This window comes from Nycticebus coucang, chromosome 3, assembly GCF_027406575.1.
Source record: "Nycticebus coucang isolate mNycCou1 chromosome 3, mNycCou1.pri, whole genome shotgun sequence".
NCBI classification, from domain to species: Eukaryota; Metazoa; Chordata; class Mammalia; order Primates; family Lorisidae; genus Nycticebus; species Nycticebus coucang.
The window spans coordinates 12,021,231-12,039,098 of NC_069782.1; the positions used below are offsets into that span (position 1 = coordinate 12,021,231).

At 47.0% G+C, this 17,868-nt stretch overlaps 1 protein-coding gene across 4 annotated transcripts; it reads left to right on the forward strand.

Moving 5' to 3' along the window:
* The first annotated feature begins 1,066 nt into the window (after window positions 1-1,066).
* LOC128582157 (apolipoprotein L2-like) lies at window positions 1,067-15,648 on the forward strand. Of its 4 annotated transcripts, XM_053585785.1 has the most exons (6): window positions 1,235-1,413; window positions 1,494-1,548; window positions 4,751-4,795; window positions 4,972-5,062; window positions 11,363-11,489; window positions 13,159-15,648. In XM_053585785.1, exons 4-6 carry the CDS (start codon window positions 5,050-5,052, stop codon window positions 14,033-14,035), a joined length of 1,017 nt encoding a protein of 338 aa, XP_053441760.1. In that variant the 5' UTR covers window positions 1,235-1,413; window positions 1,494-1,548; window positions 4,751-4,795; window positions 4,972-5,049; the 3' UTR covers window positions 14,036-15,648. The 4 variants fall into 4 exon arrangements, with proteins under 4 accessions (XP_053441757.1, XP_053441760.1, XP_053441759.1 ...); XM_053585782.1 differs by lacking the exons at window positions 1,494-1,548; window positions 4,751-4,795 and adding an exon at window positions 1,067-1,082 and having other exon boundaries at window positions 1,287-1,413; XM_053585784.1 differs by lacking the exon at window positions 1,494-1,548.
* Window positions 15,649-17,868: the final 2,220 nt, after the last annotated feature.

Sequence of the window (17,868 nt, forward strand, 5' to 3'; positions counted from 1 at the left end):
TCTCAGGACCTCTTGAGGCCACATAATTTGGGCCGGTGGTCACATATATTCGGCTCAGAATAAACCTCTTTAAATTATTTCTTTCTTTTTTTTTTTTTTGTAGAGACAGAGTTTCACTTTATGGCCCTCGGTAGAGTGTCATGGCCTCACACACTTCACAGCAACCTCCAACTCCTAGGCTTAGATGATTCTCCTGCCTCAGCCTCCCGAGTAGCTGGGACTACAGGTGCCCGCCACAACGCCCGGCTATTTTTTGGTTGCAGTTCAGCCGGGGCCGGGTTTGAACCCGCCACCCTCAGTATATGGGGCCCGCGCCTTACCGACTGAGCCACAGGCGCCGCCCTAAATTATTTCTACTAAGTTTGGAGTTGTTCCCATTAACAGAGGTTACAGAATAAAAATGATAAAAAATAACTTTAAACAAGAAGGAGTTGTCCCAAGTGTCAAATGTCAAAAGGTTAAACTCTGAGTCTTGTCTCCTCCCCTGAGCCACTGGGTGAGCGCCCCTGCCTCAGTTTCCTCATCTGCAGAATCAGATCATAATCCTGGGCCACGCAGGGGGTGATTATAAAACTCCAACCCCATGGAGAAGTAAATGCATTGCAAAGTGTAGCATGTGGCTCCTGGGTAATCATGCTTCTGTTCCTCCCTAAAAATCTCATGTGTGTGGCCAAGTACAGAAGAGGTAGGGTGGCCATAACACCCATGGACATTCATTTGTGCAAGAGGAAATTGGCCCCAATGGAAGGGTCAGGTTGGCCTCTCTCTGTGGTCCAGCCCTGGGGCTTCTCCCTGGGGCAAAGCAGAAAAGGCCAACCGTAGACCAGCTGCATGACCTACTAGCCAGGGCACTGGCAGCAGACTTAGGCCCCTCGCCCCAGGCCATGGGAGTGGAAAAGGGGGCAGTGGACCCTGCCAGGGTCGATGCTGGGGGCCTTCTCAGAGGAGGCAATGCCAGATTTGGGCTTTAAAGAATGAACGTGATTTTTCCCAATGGTGGAAGCAGGTGCTCAGGACAGAAGAACCTGTGGGAGGAAATGTGTAGAAGCCACATGAGTGTGGCCTTCAACAATGGCAATGTGGTAAGTATGCAGTAAGCATCTGGTATGCCTCGAAGCCTGGGCTAATGCTGATGGCACCTACATGTCAGGTTTGGGGCCGCTCCTCTAGATGGGTCAGCAGGGAGGGTGGGACTGGATTAAGGGTGTTGCCAGGAAGCAGCATGTTTGGTTGGTCTGTTTGATCTTGAGCTGCGTAGTGGTTGTGACTTTCAGTTTCCTTTTCAGGTTCCTAAGTGTACCCAGGAGCCCAGAGATACGCCCAGTTATTACAAAGGAGCACAGCTGGCAGCTGGATCCATACAACTAAGAAGAGCTGGATCGTGTTCTTATTCGGCCAAGAGAGGACTCCTTCGTAAGTTGGGGATGATCTGACCTCCCCCCACCTCCTCACAACAGCTCTGTAAGAAAGGGATTTTTGTCCCCATTTCATAGATGAGCTCATAGAGGCCCAAGGTTAAGCAGTGGCAGAGCCTGGATTTGCTGCCAGGTTTGTGTTTGACCTCTCCCTCCTGGGCCCCTGATCAGAAGAGAGGGAAGGGAGGTTCACAAAGACAGGTTCACAAAGCTCCTGGGCTCAGCTCAGATCCCAACTGCCTGAGACATGCCCAGGTGACCCCAGAAGGAAGGTAGATGTTGGGGGCTCCCATCCCTTTGGGAAATTTGGGGGAACAAAAAGAGGTGGAGGAGGGAAGGTGACTGAGAGCCCAGCCAATTATCCTTGTGGCCTGGCCACACTGAGGCTGGCCCTAGGGTGCTGCTGCTGAGGGAGGCCTGATAGGGGCAAGGGTTTCTTTTGAGATATAAGGAGTGTGGGAAAGGAATTCTCATAATCCTGACAGTGCAGCCATTTTAGAAAATCAGGTCAGAAACCAGCAGTCCCCCCCTCCAGATTTCCTGGAGTACCTCAAGACCAGAGTTCCTGGAAACATCCTACCCATATCCTGGTCCATAATTCTAACCCTAAAGATGTGTCCACAATTCTGACTGGCACTAGAAAAGAGCCTGGGCGGGTGCTCTGGGCTCAAGGCCCCTTTCCAGCTATACTTATAAGGTAATAACAGTCTTCTATGGCTGTGTGGGAGCTGAGCTTACACCTGCTCAGTCTCCGTTCTCCCTCTCCCCTCATTAAAGTCTTTCCTTGTGCCTGGTCTGGGCTCCTGTCCTTTCTTGCAGACCCTCAGCCGGGTTTTATGCCAGAACCTCTCACCTTTATCCCCAAAGGAAGAAGAAAGCTTGAACATAGGGGACCCCAGACCACTTGCCATTGTGGTTATGAAGTTTTAAAGGTCACTGAGAATGTGTAAATACCATTCTCAGGATATCGCTTTCCATTATCTAGTGCATACTGGGGCCAGGCACTGTTGTGGAGGGATCGTTTTGGTCTGATGACTCCTTTTAAACCCAGGCTGCCCAGGATCTTTTTTTTTTGAGACAGAGTCTCACTATGTTGCCCTCAGCAGAGTGCCATGGGGTCACAACTCACAGCAATCTCAAATGCTTGGGCTCAAGCAACCCTCTTGCCTTAGCCTCCTAAGTAGCTGGGATTATAGGCGCCGGCCACAACGCCCGGCTATTTTTTTGTTGCAGTTGTCATTGTTGTTTAGGTGGCCTAGGCTGGGTTCAAACCTGCCACCCTCGGTGTATGTGGCTGGGGCTGTAACCACTGTGCTATGGGCGCCGAGCCAGCTGCCCAGGGATTTTTGAGGAGACAGCCCAGTGGCCTGTCTTGGAAGGGGACAGAATAGTAACTGCCATGGTGGGTGAGGTAAGGAGGAGGAATAGGGTGGAAGCTCACCCTCAGAGCTGAAAGGACAAAGCGAATGCGGTTACTCAGCGGCAGGTGAAGTTGAGGCTGCGCTGTGCTGTTGGAGGCTAGTTGCTTTTAGGTCTAAGTAATGCCTCCCCTGGACTCCAGCCAGGTTGTGCCAGAGAGGGTGGGGGGAACCAAGACCCCAGGGCCCAGCAGGTTGCTGCAAATACAGGGGAGGCAGGAGCCTAGAGAACCGCAACACAGCACCACAGCGGGAAGGTCATGAGTCGCAGGCAGGGACTGGGAAGCCAGCAGGGACAGGTAGCTTTGGAGCTGGGCCTCTAAGGACAGTATTACTCTTACCCTGGGAAATAGAGGGAAAGCTCTGGGGCGTGAGGGAGGCTGCGGGGGCAGTGGGGAGACCTTGAGGTAGTGCCTGGAACCCAGTGAGGCCAAGAGTTCAAGATAAGCTTGGGCAACATAGTGAGACCCTCTTTATGCCAAAATAAAAATTTAAAAACTGGGCGGTGCCCGTGGCTCAGTCGGTAGGGCACCGGCCCCATATGCCGAGGGTGGCGGGTTTGAACCCAGCCCCGGCCAAACTGCAACCAAAAAATAGCCGGGCGTTGTGGCGGGCGCCTGTAGTCCCAGCTACTCGGGAGGCTGAGGCAAGAGAATCGCTTAAGCCCAGGAGTTGGAGGTTGCTGTGAGCTGTGTGAGGCCACGGCACTCTACCGAGGGCCATAAAGTAAGACTCTGTCTCTACAAAAAAATTTAAAAACTATCTGGGTGTGGTGGTGCACACCTGTAGTCCCAGTTACTCAGTAGACTGAGCAGGGAGGATCACTTAAGCCCAGGAGTTTGAAGTTTCAGTGAGCTGTGATTCTGCCACTGTACTTCAGCCCGGGCAACAGAGAAAGACTGTTTTATGAAGGGGAAGGAGAAGAGGAAAAAAAGGAGAGGAAGAGGAAGAAGAAGAGGAAGGGGAAGAGGAAGAAGGAGAAGAAGGGGAAGAGGGAGAGAGGAAGAGAAAATGAGGAAGAGGAGGAGTTCTGAGAAGGGGAAACGATCTAAGGCCCGGCGGCTAGTGGAGCAGAACAGAGAGGCTGGGCAGCTCCAGGGCCACAGCAAGGGCTGGGCCCTCTGGCAGGGTCCGGGCTGTGGTGAGATGAAAGGCTGTCCAGCACAGCTCAGGTGAACCCACCACGGCAGAGACCTGGGCACAGCCTGCAAGACATGGTTTTGAAATGAGAAGAGTCATTTACGATAAACGTATATACATGAATAAATATTTCTGTGTATTTAAGGGAGTAAGAGTAATCCCATTGAAAACAGGATTTAAATCAGAAAGACTGGGATTGAGTCCTCACTCAAGCACTATTGTGAAAATACAGGCAAGTTACCTACTTTCTTGGTTTCCTCTACTTAGAAATGGAGCCACATGCTCGGCACCTGTAGCTCAGCCACGCCAGCCACAAACACCAGAGCTGGCAGGTTTGAATCCAGCCCGGGCCTGCCAAATAACAATGACAGCTACAACCAAAAAATAGCCGGGCATTGTGGTGGGCGCCGTCCCAGCGACTTGGGAGGCTGAGGCAAGAGAATCGCTTAAGCCCAGGAGTTGGAAGTTGCTGTGAGCTGCGATGCTACTGCACTCTAATGACAGCTTGAGGCTCTGCCTCAAAAAAAAAAAAAAAAGGGAAAGAAATGGAGCCACAATTATATCTATCTCACGGAGTGTGTGTGATTATTTACTGAGGTGCATGTAAGGAGCACTGTACATCATGGACACTCAATAAATGTTGGGTAATATTGATTAGTGAACACCAATGCTCCCAGCCCCAGGTAACGGCCGGAACATTCCCTGCTGGGTTTTTTCTGTGCATAGATTCTGCCGTTTCTATAATTATCTGATGGGTGTCCCTTCATACCCCAACAGGATGAGAAGACTACCTTGGGTGGGGGCAGAGGAAGCTGCAGTGAGGTAACTGTCTTTAAATAGCAGCTGGCAGAGCCGGAAGACAGAAGCACTTTGGGTTAAGTCCGTTTTGGCGTTTGCTGCCGCCCCAGAGGGAATTGCTGAAGACCTGGCCCTTTGCCCTTTGCTCTTGCCACAGCTGGCTCACATTCCCTCCTAAAATTTGTTTTCTCTTCCCCAAGGATGAAGCAGAACCTTCCAGCCTGGGCACAGACTGGGGAGCTGTAAGGACAACTCTCAGAGACAGCACTTCTGGCACCATGGCCTGCCCAGGTAGTCACGCTTCCTCTTCTCTGGCTGGCTCCTACCTGGGCCCTGGAACAGAGGGTCGCACCTCCCAGGCTGAGTTAACTGGCAGAGGAATCAAGAACCACGAGGGAGGTTGATGAGTGATTAGTCTCCCCACCCAGGGGTCTGAGGGTCATCACTGTCCTGGCCCTGTTCTCAGGGACTTCCTTTCAGAAGTGGAGGACAGCTGGAGAAGGCAGTGGGGGAGGACAGAAAGGGACAAAAGGTGAGGGACTTGAGGGGAGAGTAGGCGGAACAGCAACCTTGACCTTTCACCGCCCTGACTGAGCTGCTCCCAGCTGACCCTGCGGCGGCGGCGTTACCCACAGCAACAGGTCCCTCCTGCTCTTGCCCTGCGGCCAGCGCAACTGCTCTGAGTGACTCAGAGGGAAGAGTCACTCAAAGTGTCCCCCTGAATTGGACCCCAGGCCTTTGCCAGGTCCTATCTGTGTTACCTGGAGCTCCTCTCCTCACCAATGACATGGGACTAATATTCTCTGTGTTGTTATCAAATATAACCTGTGTACGTGGCCTGCCACACAGGAGGTCTAGTGTCCGTTCTCCCCTCCACTGGGAACCCCGCAGCTGTGTTACGGCCCCTGCTGTGCTGACAGCCATAAGCACCTGCTCACCAGGTCTGACTGCCTCAGGCAGGGACTGATTCTAATGCTCTCAAATACCCCTTCTAAAAGAAAAATCTAAGGGATAATAAAATGTTAAAGTTTTTTTTTTATTATTTTTTTAAGAGACAGAGTCTCAGCCCTCTGTAGAGTGCTATAGTGTCACAGCTCACAGCAACCTCCAGCTCCTGGGCTTAGGCGATTCTCTTGCCTCAGCCTCCCAAGTAGTGAAATGTTAAAATTTTTACTTGAATAAGAAGCAATTCATGAAATGGGAAACAGTAGACCAAGAAAAAATATTTGGTATAACAATGACAGGGCATTAAAGGCAGGTATTTAGAGGGCAAGGATGGAATAAGGACATTATTTGATTGATTGCAGGTATAGAATTGCCTTTTTTGGTTCACCTTGCTGGAAAGTTCCTGGTCACATAGCCACATGATAGTTGGCAGCCTAGGACAGGCTGGTGTTAAGTTTTGTTCCTAACACAAGCATTCATCACAAATGGCCCAAGTTATGTTTCACATATGTTTGCGGTTTAAGCGAGGTTAAAGCTGATCTTAAAGTCTAGTTGGTTTTCTTTGGCCAGGAATTTTTCAGGCCTGGTCTCTATTTTAATTTTGCTTTAACACCCTGCAGAGACACCCGGCTTCCATCAATAAATATGTAGAACTAGTGCGGTAGGTACCCTCCATCCAAGCCCTACTTTCCCTCCTCCTCTTAGTAAAGGAAAAAGGAAAAAAAAAACCTCAACAGAAAGCAAGCAAGAAGGGTCTGGAGGGGAGGGGTAAAATCCCACCTGGCAGGTACAAAGCCCACTATCCAGGTGATGGGCACAATTATCACTTTGACTCAAACCGCACAAAAACAATTAATGTAACCCAAACATCTATATCAGCGGTTCTCAACCTGTGAGTCGTGACCCCTTCTTTCCATTTGTAACAACGCGGCAATAAGGAAGGTTGAGAACCACTGATCTATACGCTTTGTATCCCCATAATATTCTGAAATTAAAACAAAACGAAACAAAACTTCCAATTCCCCTTCCCACCCCATCCTATCTCAGGGTGGCTCCTGAGAAGACGTGGCTTTGTTCTCAAGGCAATTCAGTGAGAAAAAGAAAGTAGTCCTGAGAAAACAGGCCATAGGGAATGAACTTAGAGTTGATTAGGATGGGTGGAGTTTGGTTTAGAGCCCACTCACACAGCAAACTCAAACTTTTGGGCTCAGGTGATTCTCTTGCCTCAGCCTCCCAAGTAGCTGGGACTACAGGCACTTGCCACAACACCTGGCTATTTTTAGAGAGAGGGTCTCACTCTGGCTCAGGCTGGTCTCAGACTCCTGAGCTCAAGCAATCCATCTGCATCAGCCTCCCGGTTGAGTCTTTAATTTGATTCTCAGCTTGACTGTTGTTGGTGTATAGCAGTGTTTTTTTAACCTTTTTTATCTGCCACTTAAGTGGGTTCCTGCTGCAAGGAATTTGAGGACATCCTCCTCCTTCATTTGCAGGACATCAAGGGCTCCGGACATTGTGAAAATTTCTCTTTAAGTTACGGTGGGAATCCAGAGCAACGCTGTATGGGCCCTCCCTGTGCAGCACGGAAAGCGTTGGAAGGTTTTATTGCTGTTTCAATTTCATTACTTGATATCAGTCTCTTTAGGAGTTCTATTTCTTTCTAATCAAGCCTGGGGAGGTTATATGTCTCTGAGAATTTGTTCATTTCCTCAGTATTTTCCAGCTTATGTGCATAGACGTTTTTATAGTAGTCAAAAATGATGTTTTGTATTTCTGCGGTATCAGTTGAAATATCTCCGTTTTCATTTCTGATTGAGCTTATTAAGGTTCTTTTCTGTTTTTGGTTAATCTAGCAAAAGGTCTGTCAATTTTGTTATCTTTTCTAAGAACCAACTTTCTGTTTCATTAATTTTCTTTGTAATTCTTTTGTTATTGCATTCATTTAGTTCTCCTCTGACCTTACTCATTTCTTTTCTTCCTCTAGGTTTGGGATTGGTTTGCTCTTTCTTTTTTTTTTTTTTTTGTGGTTTTTGTCCAGGGCTGGGCCTGAACCTGCCACCTCCGGCATATGGGGCTGGTGCCCTACCCCTGTGAGCAAAAGGCACCACCCTGGTTTGCTCTTTCTTTTCTATTTCCTTGAGATGATTCATTAGATTGTTGATGGGTGATCTTTCTGGGGTTTGTTTGTTTGTTTTTTGTTTTTGACGTAGGCATTTAAAGCTATCAATTTTCCTCTTAGGACTGCTTTTGCTGAATCCCAGAGATTTTAATAACTTCTGTGCCTTTCATGATTTATTTTGAAAAACCTTATGATTTCTACCTTAATTTCCTCCTTGACCCAATAGTTGTTTATCAGTAGATTCTGTAAATTTCCATGACTTTGTGTAGAATTGAGCATTTCTGTTGGAGTTGATTTCTAATTTTATTCCATTGTGATCTGAGAAGATACATGGTATAATTTCTATTTTGTTGAATTCGCTGAGAAATTTTTTGTGGCCTAAGATGTGATCAGTCTTTGAGAATGTTCTGTGTACTGATGAGCAGAACATATATTCAGAAGTTTTTTTTAGTAGAATGTTCTATAAATGTCTGTTAGGCATTTTCTCTACAGTCTCATTTAAGTGCTATATTTCTTTATTTCCTATTTGGAGAATGTGTCCAGTTCTGTCAGTGGGGTGTTGAAGCCCTAGTTATTATGATGTTGCTGTTTGTAACTTGTTTAGTTCTAGTAGGCTTTTATTTATCAATCTGGATGCACCTGTGTTAGGTTCATAAATATTTAGAATTGTTAGATGTTCTTTTTGAATTATTCCCTTTACCATTATATAATGACCATCTTTGTCTTTTTTTTAATTTTGTTGCATTGTAGTCTATGTTATCTGAGACTGGCTACACCAGCTTTCTTTTGATTTGCATTCACATTCACATGGAATATTGTTTTCTATCCCTTCACTTTGAGTCTGAATGAATTCTCACATATTAGATGCATTTCCTAGAGGTAGCACATAGTTGGCTTATATATTTTTTCCATTCAGCCAGCCTACATCTTTTGAGAGCAGAGTTTAACCCATTCATATTTATTGAAAGAATTGACAAGTGGGGTAGATTTCTGTTCATCCTGTTAAGTAGAACTTTAATGCTTTGCTTTACCTGTTAAGCCATTGTGATATCTGGGCTCTGAACTTTAGCACTTGTATAATTTTACACTGGTGGCTGTCTATTGTGCTGATCAGTACACAGTGCAGATCTGAGTATTTCCTGCAGTGCAGATCTGGTCTTGACAAATTTCCTCAATGTTTGTTGAGAAAGTCTTTATTTCTCCCTTATATAAGAAATTTAGTTTTGCATGATACACAATTGTAGGCTGGCCATTTTTCTGTTTGAGAAGACTGAGAATGGAAATCCAGTCCTTTCTGGCTTGTGAGGTCTCAGTTGAGAAGTCTGCTGTTAGTCTGATGGGTTTTCTTTGAAAGTTACCTGATGCTTTTGCCTTACAGTTCATAGGAGCTCCTCATTTGTGTTAACTTTGGTGAGCCTGTTGACTATGTGTCATAATGATTCCCTCTTGGGGATGAATCTCCCAGGAGTCCATTGAACTTTAAGTACTTGGCTGTCCAGATTTCTACCAAGACCTGGGAAATTTTCTTCAAGTATTCCCTCAGATGGGTTTTCCAGCCCTTGTGTATTTTCTTCTTCACCCTCAGGAAGAAGGGATGCCTATGATTCTTTTTTTTTTTTTTTTTGTAGAGACAGAGTCTCACTTTATGGCCCTCGGTAGAGTGCCATGGCCTCACACAGCTCACAGCAACCTCCAACTCCTGGGCTTAAGCGATTCTCTTGCCTCAGCCTCCCGAGTAGCTGGGACTACAGGTGCCCACCACAACGCCCGGCTATTTTTTGGTTGCAGTTTGGCCGGGGTCGGGTTTGAACCCGCCACCCTCGGTATATGGGGCCAGCACCTTACCGACTGAGCCACAGGTGCTGCCCGCCTATGATTCTTAAGTTAGGCCTCTTTACATAATCTCATATTTCTTACAGATTTTGTTCATTCTTCTTATTTCTCTGTTCTTTTTCCTTTTTTTTTTAAGCAAAAGAAAACAAACTTTATTCCTTTGAAATGACTATTGCTAACTATTGTGTATCTCCCAGTTCTTTTCCAAAGCATACATACAACATCAGTTACTGTATTTAATAGTGGCTAAAATGACCACTATTTTATGTGCTTATAATTCTGTGGGTCAGCATTTTGGGTTGGGCTCTGCTGGTCTGGCCTAGGATTATTCATGTGGCTGACCCGCCTAAGGTGGCCTCACCTGCAGGTGGTGACTGGAGCTGCTTCTTGCAAGTTTGGGCCTCTCCACATGGTCTCATTTGTCCTCGGGGAGGTGGGCCTTGGCTTCTTCGCAAGGTTGCAGCAGTGTCCCAAGAGGGCAAGAATGGCAGCAGCACAAGGCCTAGGCTTGGGTGAGCCACATACATCATTGATGCCACATTCTATTGGCCAAAACAAGTCAAAAGGGGTGGTATCTGTTTGATTCTACTTTTGGAACAATGCAAAGGGGCTAGTGCAATGGTTCTCAAAATAGGATTCGTATAGGTGGCCCAAACTGTTCTTTTTCTTGGACTGACCTGTTTAATTCAAAGGTGCTGTCTTTTAGCTCTGAGGTTCTTTCTTCTACCTGACCTAGCTTATTTATAAGGTTTCCCACTATGTTCTGTATATCTTTAGTAAATTTTTTTTTTCTTTGTGGTTTTTGGCTGGGGCTGGGTTTGAACCCACCACCTCCGGCATATAGGGCCAGCACCCTACCCCTTTGAGCCACAGGCACCACCCGCTTTAGTGAATTTTTCATTCATTTCCTGCATTTTTTGTGTGTGTGTGGTTTGGGTTGGGTTTCTATTTTCTCTTCTATTTCCTTGAGCTTCCTTATAATCTGTGTTCAAAATTCTTTATCAGTCACTTCAATATCCTCATTTGGGTTGGTTTCCATTGGTATGGAGTTATTGTTTTCTTTTGGTGTCCTTTCTGATTTTTCATGTTTTTGAGTTCTTTCACTGATTCTGTCTCATCTGGAGCACCTGTTGCTTCTTCCTGCTTACTACTGGTCAGCACCAGTTCAAACTGCTGTTCTTTATTGACAACAACATAGAGGACTTGAACACTCCTGCTTAAAGGGAACAATGACCCTTTTGCTGTTCAGCAGTGCCAGAGATGAGGGACTTTACCTAACAAATGCAATCAATGTAACCTGGTTCTTTGTACCCTCAAATAATTCTCAACAATAAAAAAAAGAACCACAGTGCCAGAGATGCCAGAGGCAGCCATCCTGAGGAAGGGGTATTGATTAGGAGGTTGTGTGTCTCTTCCCCTTCTTAAAATAGGGGTTCTATCGGAAAAATCCCATTCTATCAGATTATTTTAATTACTTCCTTAAAAGCCTAATTTCAAATACAGTCACTATGGGCTAGGGCTTCAATGTATGAATCTTGGGGAAACACCATTCAGTCTAAATAGCACAGGTGAATCTATTCAGAAGTTCCCCATGTGACAGCTCCTCAGGAAGATTCACACGTGACCAGCTTAAATCCAGTGCCACTTACACCCTACCCCACTTTCCTCCAACTTTGTATTTTTTACTTTTCAACCAGACAGAGAAAACTTTATAGAGGCTATCATGGAGTATCTCCAGAACAAAGAGAACCTAGAGGATCTGCACCGCCTGCTGTCTGAAGATGAAGAGTGGGAGAAACTTGTGACCGAGGCTGATTTGTCCAGGTAACTTCCATGGGGTTACCTCTGCGGAGTGGTTCAGAAATGCTGTCCAGATTGCCTTGCTGGGCTGGTTTCCTCCTGGCTGGGACAACTTCTCCAGGCAGCCTCCTGTGGCTGGGGCTGAGGACATCCACTTCCTTGACAATCCATGAAGAATGTTTGTTTCATTTGACTCACTGGCAGTGAATGACCTCAGATTGAGGGGAGATGAGATTGTCAGGGGGCCGGAGAAACACCAGGAAAGCTGGGGCAACAGAGCTAGGGCTAGGGTGTGACCAGTGGCTGCCAAGGGCACAGACATACAGAGGTCATGGCTTTGCAGAGGACACGTGGGTGAGAGGAGGATATCTCTTCCCTTCCTGATCTGATAGGCATGGACAGCTACAGGCCTGTCTATGCCTGGGAGCTGGGGAGTTCTTGGCTACCACTTGGGACCCACTTCTGTTCTTTAAGAGTAGTCCCTGAACAATAGGCAAGCAGTGTGGCTTAGTGACAACTTCCAAATTCAGGATAGAGGGCTGCCAATTTTGTACAACTCAAGGGGTTCTGAAGAGACAATTTTCCCATGGTAGAAAGAAACACTCCATCATCTTGTCGAAATTCAGGTCTTATCAGGTGTAGCAATTCATAAAGATGATCTTTTCTTTTTTGAGACCGAGTCTTACGTTGTCACCCATGCTACAGTGCTATAGCTCACAGCAACCTCAAACTCTTGGGTTCAAGTGATCCTCTTGCCCCAGCCTCCCAAGTAGCTGGGACTATAGGCGCCCACCACAATGCCGGGCTATTCATTTGGGCTGTTGATCACATACAGCCCTCATAACAGTCCTTCTTGGCGGTCCAGTGCCTTTAGTCCCCAGTTCCTCAGAAATGATGCCATGTGGCCCAAAGTCACCATGATACATCATATTGTCAAACTGTCCTATGGCCAAAGCTGCCAACAAACCAAGACTTTCCTACCAGGTGGAATATTCCAGGGACCTAGAGATCACTTGCCAGCAAATTCTTCACTATAGGGTGGCGCCTGTGGCTCAGTCGGTAAGGCGCCGGCCCCACATACCGAGGGTGGCAGGTTCAAACCCGGCCCCGGCTGAAGTGCAAACCAAAAAATGGCTGGGCGTTGTGGCAGGTGCCTGTAGTCCCAGCTACTCGGGAGGCTGAGGCAAGAGAATCGCTTCAGCCCAAGAGTTGGAGATTGCTGTGAGCTGTGTGATGCCATGGCACTCTACCGAGAGCGATAAAGTGAGACTCTGTCTCTACAAAAAAAAAAAAAAAATTCTTCGCTATACTAAAATTCTCTGAATAAAAGCTTTTTTTATCTCTGTAATCCACACCTCTTTGTTCTCTGTGGAGTTTCCTCTGTACAAATACTTGGGTAGCGATGGTGTTGCCCTGCCCTTGAGTGAGAAGGCACCTTTACCAAATACCTACCACTGAAGAGCATTTGGTAATGACTTTTACTTATTTATTCTTGTATTGAATGAGTCACACAAAGCATCCATGATGTGCAAAATGTGTTAAATGTTGAAAGAAAACTTATTTACATTTGTAAAATTGGTTTCCATTTAATTGATGGTAAAAGCTCTGTGATTTACACAGGATAGATCTTCTGGAGCCCATCTGATAGATAAGCAAACTGCCTTTGTTAATCACTTGACCATTATTGTTCCAGGGATGAGGTGAATGAACTCCGTGAAGCTCTGAAGGAGCTTGCAACTTATATGTCCATGGAGGACAAAGAGATGCCCCAAGAAGACCAGCTGGGTATAGAGTCGCTTTTGAATGAGTTTCCCCAGATGAAAATGGAGCTTGAGGAGCGCATACAAAAGCTGTACGCTCTTGCAGATGAGGTTGACAAGGTTCACAGGGACTGCACCATCTCTGAGGTGGTGGCCAGCTCCACTGGGGCTGTCTCTGGCATCCTGACCATCCTTGGCCTGTCTCTGGCACCTCTGACAGCAGGGGTCAGTCTGGTGCTCTCGGCAACTGGGATAGGGCTGGGAACAGCGGCTGCCATAACCAGTGTTTCCACCAGCGTTGTGGAATTCTCAAGCATAGTGTCTGCAAAAGTCAAAGCCAGCCAGCTGTTGGCAACCGATGTCAACATAGCAGATGTGGGGAAGGAGGCTGTGGGTCAGAATATACCCAACGTTGCTTCCCTAATAAGCAAATGTTCCAAAGCCCAGAAAGTCATTGGGAAGAATGTCCGTGCCATCAAGTTAGCCAAAGACAGCCCACGCTTAGCAGCCACCGCCAAGCGTCTCATGACCACTGGGAAGATCTCAGCCCGAGGCAGTAAGCAGGTGCAGAAAGCTTTTGAAGGCACCCCTCTAGCAGTGACCAAAAATGCCCGGATCCTGGGCACAGCAGCTGCAGTTGTCTTTCTTGCGATGGATGTGGCCAGCCTTGTGCAAAAGTCAAAGCACTTGCATGAGGGAGCAAAGGCAGAGTTGGCTGCAGAGCTGAGGCAGGAGGCACAGACACTGGAGAAGGAGCTGGAGCAGCTCGCCCAGAGATACGAGAGTCTGCAGCTGGGCCTGGCCCAGTGACTCTCCAGGGCAGTGCAGAGGTGGGGGTGGGGGGTGGACAAAGGCATGGACAAAATGGAGACACTTTATTAAAAGGAAAAAGAGGGTGAGATGGCAACTGGATGTTAAGGGGTTTGGCATTTCTGTAGCTGAGCACTGCAAGGAAAGTGTTAATGCAGATGGCAACTGGGTCAAAAAGGAAGTGGAACACCAGAGTCCAGAATAAGGGGCAGGGGAGCCCAGGAGTGCTGGGAAGGGGAAGAAGAAGTCCATTTTGGACTAAAGAATACATTGTGGGGTGAATAGAGGGAGGTGCGAAGGAACAAGCAATGAGAAAATCAGAAAAACAAAAGAATTGAAAATGGGAGAAGGCCAAGAACTGTCTGAATAAGAAGAAACAGCCGCTCCACTAACAACCTTCTCTGAGGTTTGATGTCCCAGTAAGAATGAGTTTTCCTGCCAGGCCTGGAAACACTAGCACTCTGGGAGGCCAAGGCAGGAGGATTGCTTAAGCTTAGGGGTTTGAGACCGGAGCGAGATCTCATTTCTATAATCAGAGAGAGAGAGAATGGGAAAGGAAGAAAGGAAAGAAGGAAGGGAGGGAGGGAGGGAGAGAAGGAGAGGAAAGAAAGAAGGAAGGAAGGAAGGAAAGAGACAAAAGAGAGAAAAGAAAGAGGCTGGGTGCCCGTAGCTCAGTGGTTAGGATGCCAGCCACATGCTCCGGGGCTGGTGGGTTTGAACCTGGCCTGGGCCTGCTAAACAAAGAGAAAGAAAGAAACAAATAGCTTTGCGTTGTGGCAGGCACCTGTAGTCTCAGCTACATTGGCAAGAGAATCGCTTGAACCCAAGAGTTTGAGGTTGCTGTGAGCCATGTCATAGCTTTGTCACTCTACTGAGGGTGACAAAGTGAGACTCTGTCTTGAAAGAAAGAAAAGAAAAAGGAGGGAAGGGAAGGGAGAAAGGAAGGAAGAAAGAAAGGAAGAGAAAAAGAGAAAGAAGGAAAGAATTAGCTGGGCCTGGTGGTGTGCACCTATGGGCGGAAGTGCTCTGGAGGCTGAGGCAGAAGGATTGCTTGAGCCCAGAAGTTTGAGGTTGCTGTGAGCTATAATGACATTATGGCACTCTAGCTGGAGTGACAGAGCAAGACTGTCTCAAAAAAAAAAAAAAAAAGAAGAATGAATGAATGAATCTTTCCCTAGTGATCGCCTCTAGTCCTATCTTTCCAGTATCAGCTAACCCTTATCTTTCATTGGGTGTATTTGTCAGTGGCTTCTGGATGGTGATAATGCTGATAGTGAGGATGATGGTGGTGGTAGAGGACTTAACAAGTGGCTGGCCCTCCTTAGGACCAGGATACATGGAGAAATTAATGAAGTTCCAATGAAATTCCAAATGCTATGTTGGAAACTGGTTGATTTGGGGAGAAAAAAGTGAAACCAGGGGCCAGGCAGAGGTTGAGGAAGCTGTGGCATGTTGAGGAGATTAAGCAGCCTGGGGTCAAGAGCCAAAGCCTCTCTGAGCCTCAGTTTCCTCATCAGTCAGGGAAGGGGATGCTGGAGAAGGTATCTCAGATCCGTCTGGCTCTCCCCATCTTGTGTTCTATAGTCTTTGGTTCAATAAATACTGGCTGGCTCTCTGAGACTGCATTGTGCTGATTGATGGGCTCACCTGGGCTCTGGGCACCTGACTTCCCTTCCTCTTGAACCTTCTTCTGGGATCTCCAGACAAGTCCTCCATTGCTCCTGTTTGCTCACTGGGCTGTGCCTCTCCCAGCCAGTCACTTCCCTCACATCCCGCACTCCCTGGGCCCATGGGAAAACCTTGCGCACACCTGGCTTGGGCTAAGCATAGGCATGGTCCCTAGGTAGTTGCCAGGGACCAGGATTGGCACATGGCACATGAGTCTGACCAGGATCAGAATGGCCTATGTGCAGGCATGACAGTTAATGAGAAACAGAGGGACAAAGAGAGACGGCGGGTGGCAAACATTCCTATCCAGTGGGCCTTCCTTCTAGACTCCTGTAAAACTTCCAGAACGGTCTTCTCTGTGACACTGCTCCTGGACATGTTCTTGACTGGGTCGCCATGTGGGCAATTGAGTCTGCCAGGACCTTCTGAGCAGCCTTCAAGGAATGTCCTCAGAATCTTCCTCTCCAGTGAGGAGAGATGGAAGGATTTAACCACCATTTCCCTTTCCTGAGGGCTTGTCTCTGTGGGCATTAATTCTCTGATTTACCATGTTATGGAGCATTGAGTGTCACAGCTGGAGTCCAGAGCAGAAACAAAGGACAAGAATGTGCAAAGTAATCCCTGAAACTCTCCTAAGTCACTCATAAAGTACTGTCAGGTCTGGGAGGCCAAGGCAAGTGGATTGCCTGAGCTCACAGGTTCAAGACCAGCCTGAGCAAGAGCAAGACCCCATCTCTTAAAAAAATAGCCAGTGTTGTGGTGGGCACCTGTAGTCCCTGCTACTTAGGAGGCTGAGGCAAGAGGATTGAGCCCAAGAGTTTGAGGTTACTGTGAGCTATGATGCCATGGTACTCTACCAAGGGCGATAAAATGAGACTCTGTCTCAAAAAATAAAAAAATAAAGTGCAGTCAGGACCTAATAAGTCCTTCTGTGTGTACAACCCTACAGAAGGCTTTTCCCAGTCCCTCTAACTCTCTGTCAGCCTATATGTCCTTATAGCCCTCAAGTGATTCTTCTGTTTCTTTCTGAAGATAGAGCCATGGCCTGATGGCCTGAACAACATGACCAACATGTCACTTCTTTGTCAATTCTTTATCAACTCTTGGATAATTCACATTCTTTTTTTTTTTTTTTTTTTGTAGAGACAGAGTCTCACTGTACCGCCCTCGGGTAGAGTGCCGTGGCGTCACACGGCTCACAGCAACCTCTAACTCTTGGGCTTCCGCGATTCTCTTGCCTCAGCCTCCCGAGCAGCTGGGACTACAGGCACCTGCCACAACGCCCGGCTTTTTTTTTTTTTTTTTTTTTTGTTGCAGTTTGGCCGGGGCTGGGTTTGAACCCGCCACCCTCGGCATATGGGGCCGGCGCCCTACTCACTGAGCCACAGGCGCCGCCCCGGATAATTCACATTCTTTCATAGATTTCACTTGGGCATTGAGTGTTTAAGGACTAATTGGTTGAGTTGTTCAGTAATCCATTTAACCTTTACACCCCGAACTTTCTAGTTGAAATTCTGCCATGCTAATTATATCCAGTGCAATTCCAGTATGCTTGAATCAGTTGAAATTCTTTTGGTTGCCAGCAATAGAAACAGAGTCTGTCTGACATACCAAAAAAAAAGATCCATTGGAAGGGAACTTGGACAGTTCAGATGGGAGGAAGGACAAAATTCACACAATTCAGGAAGGAAAGGAAGCAGGGCAGGTCCAACATCAGGAACTTATGGTTTGCCCTCGGAGGGTTCTGCTTCCAGATGCCCTTAGTCCAAACACCTTGAGTCCTAGTGTCTTTGATTTCCCAGAAAACAGAATATCTTCGGTTAGATGACTGTATTCTTAGACAAGTCAGGCCAGAGTGTCAGGAAGGAAGATGAAAGATAGAAACAAAAACTCTGGGGTTCAACAGTCACCTGAATTTGTGCTTACTGTATACAGTAAAGCCCTTGGTGGCCATATAACGTATCGCTATTCCTACCACACAAACAAAAATGACTCTCCTTAACCTGTTATGGATCCAACAATCAGTAGTGCAATAGCAAATGCACTCACCACTTCTCCAATTAGAGATTCAGCCAAATAATCTCTGTCTACTGCATCTTGAAGTTTGTCATGGAGTGAGGACCTCAGCATGATGTCAATTTACTTCTTGCTCCATTGGGGTCTTC

What these genes read in the sequence shown, in the direction of transcription:
- LOC128582157 (XM_053585782.1), top strand. An exon ending in ACCGAGGCTGATTTGTCCAG is followed by an intron (nt 11,490 to 13,158) that starts GTAACTTCCATG and finishes TTATTGTTCCAG; the next exon opens with GGATGAGGTGAATGAACTCC.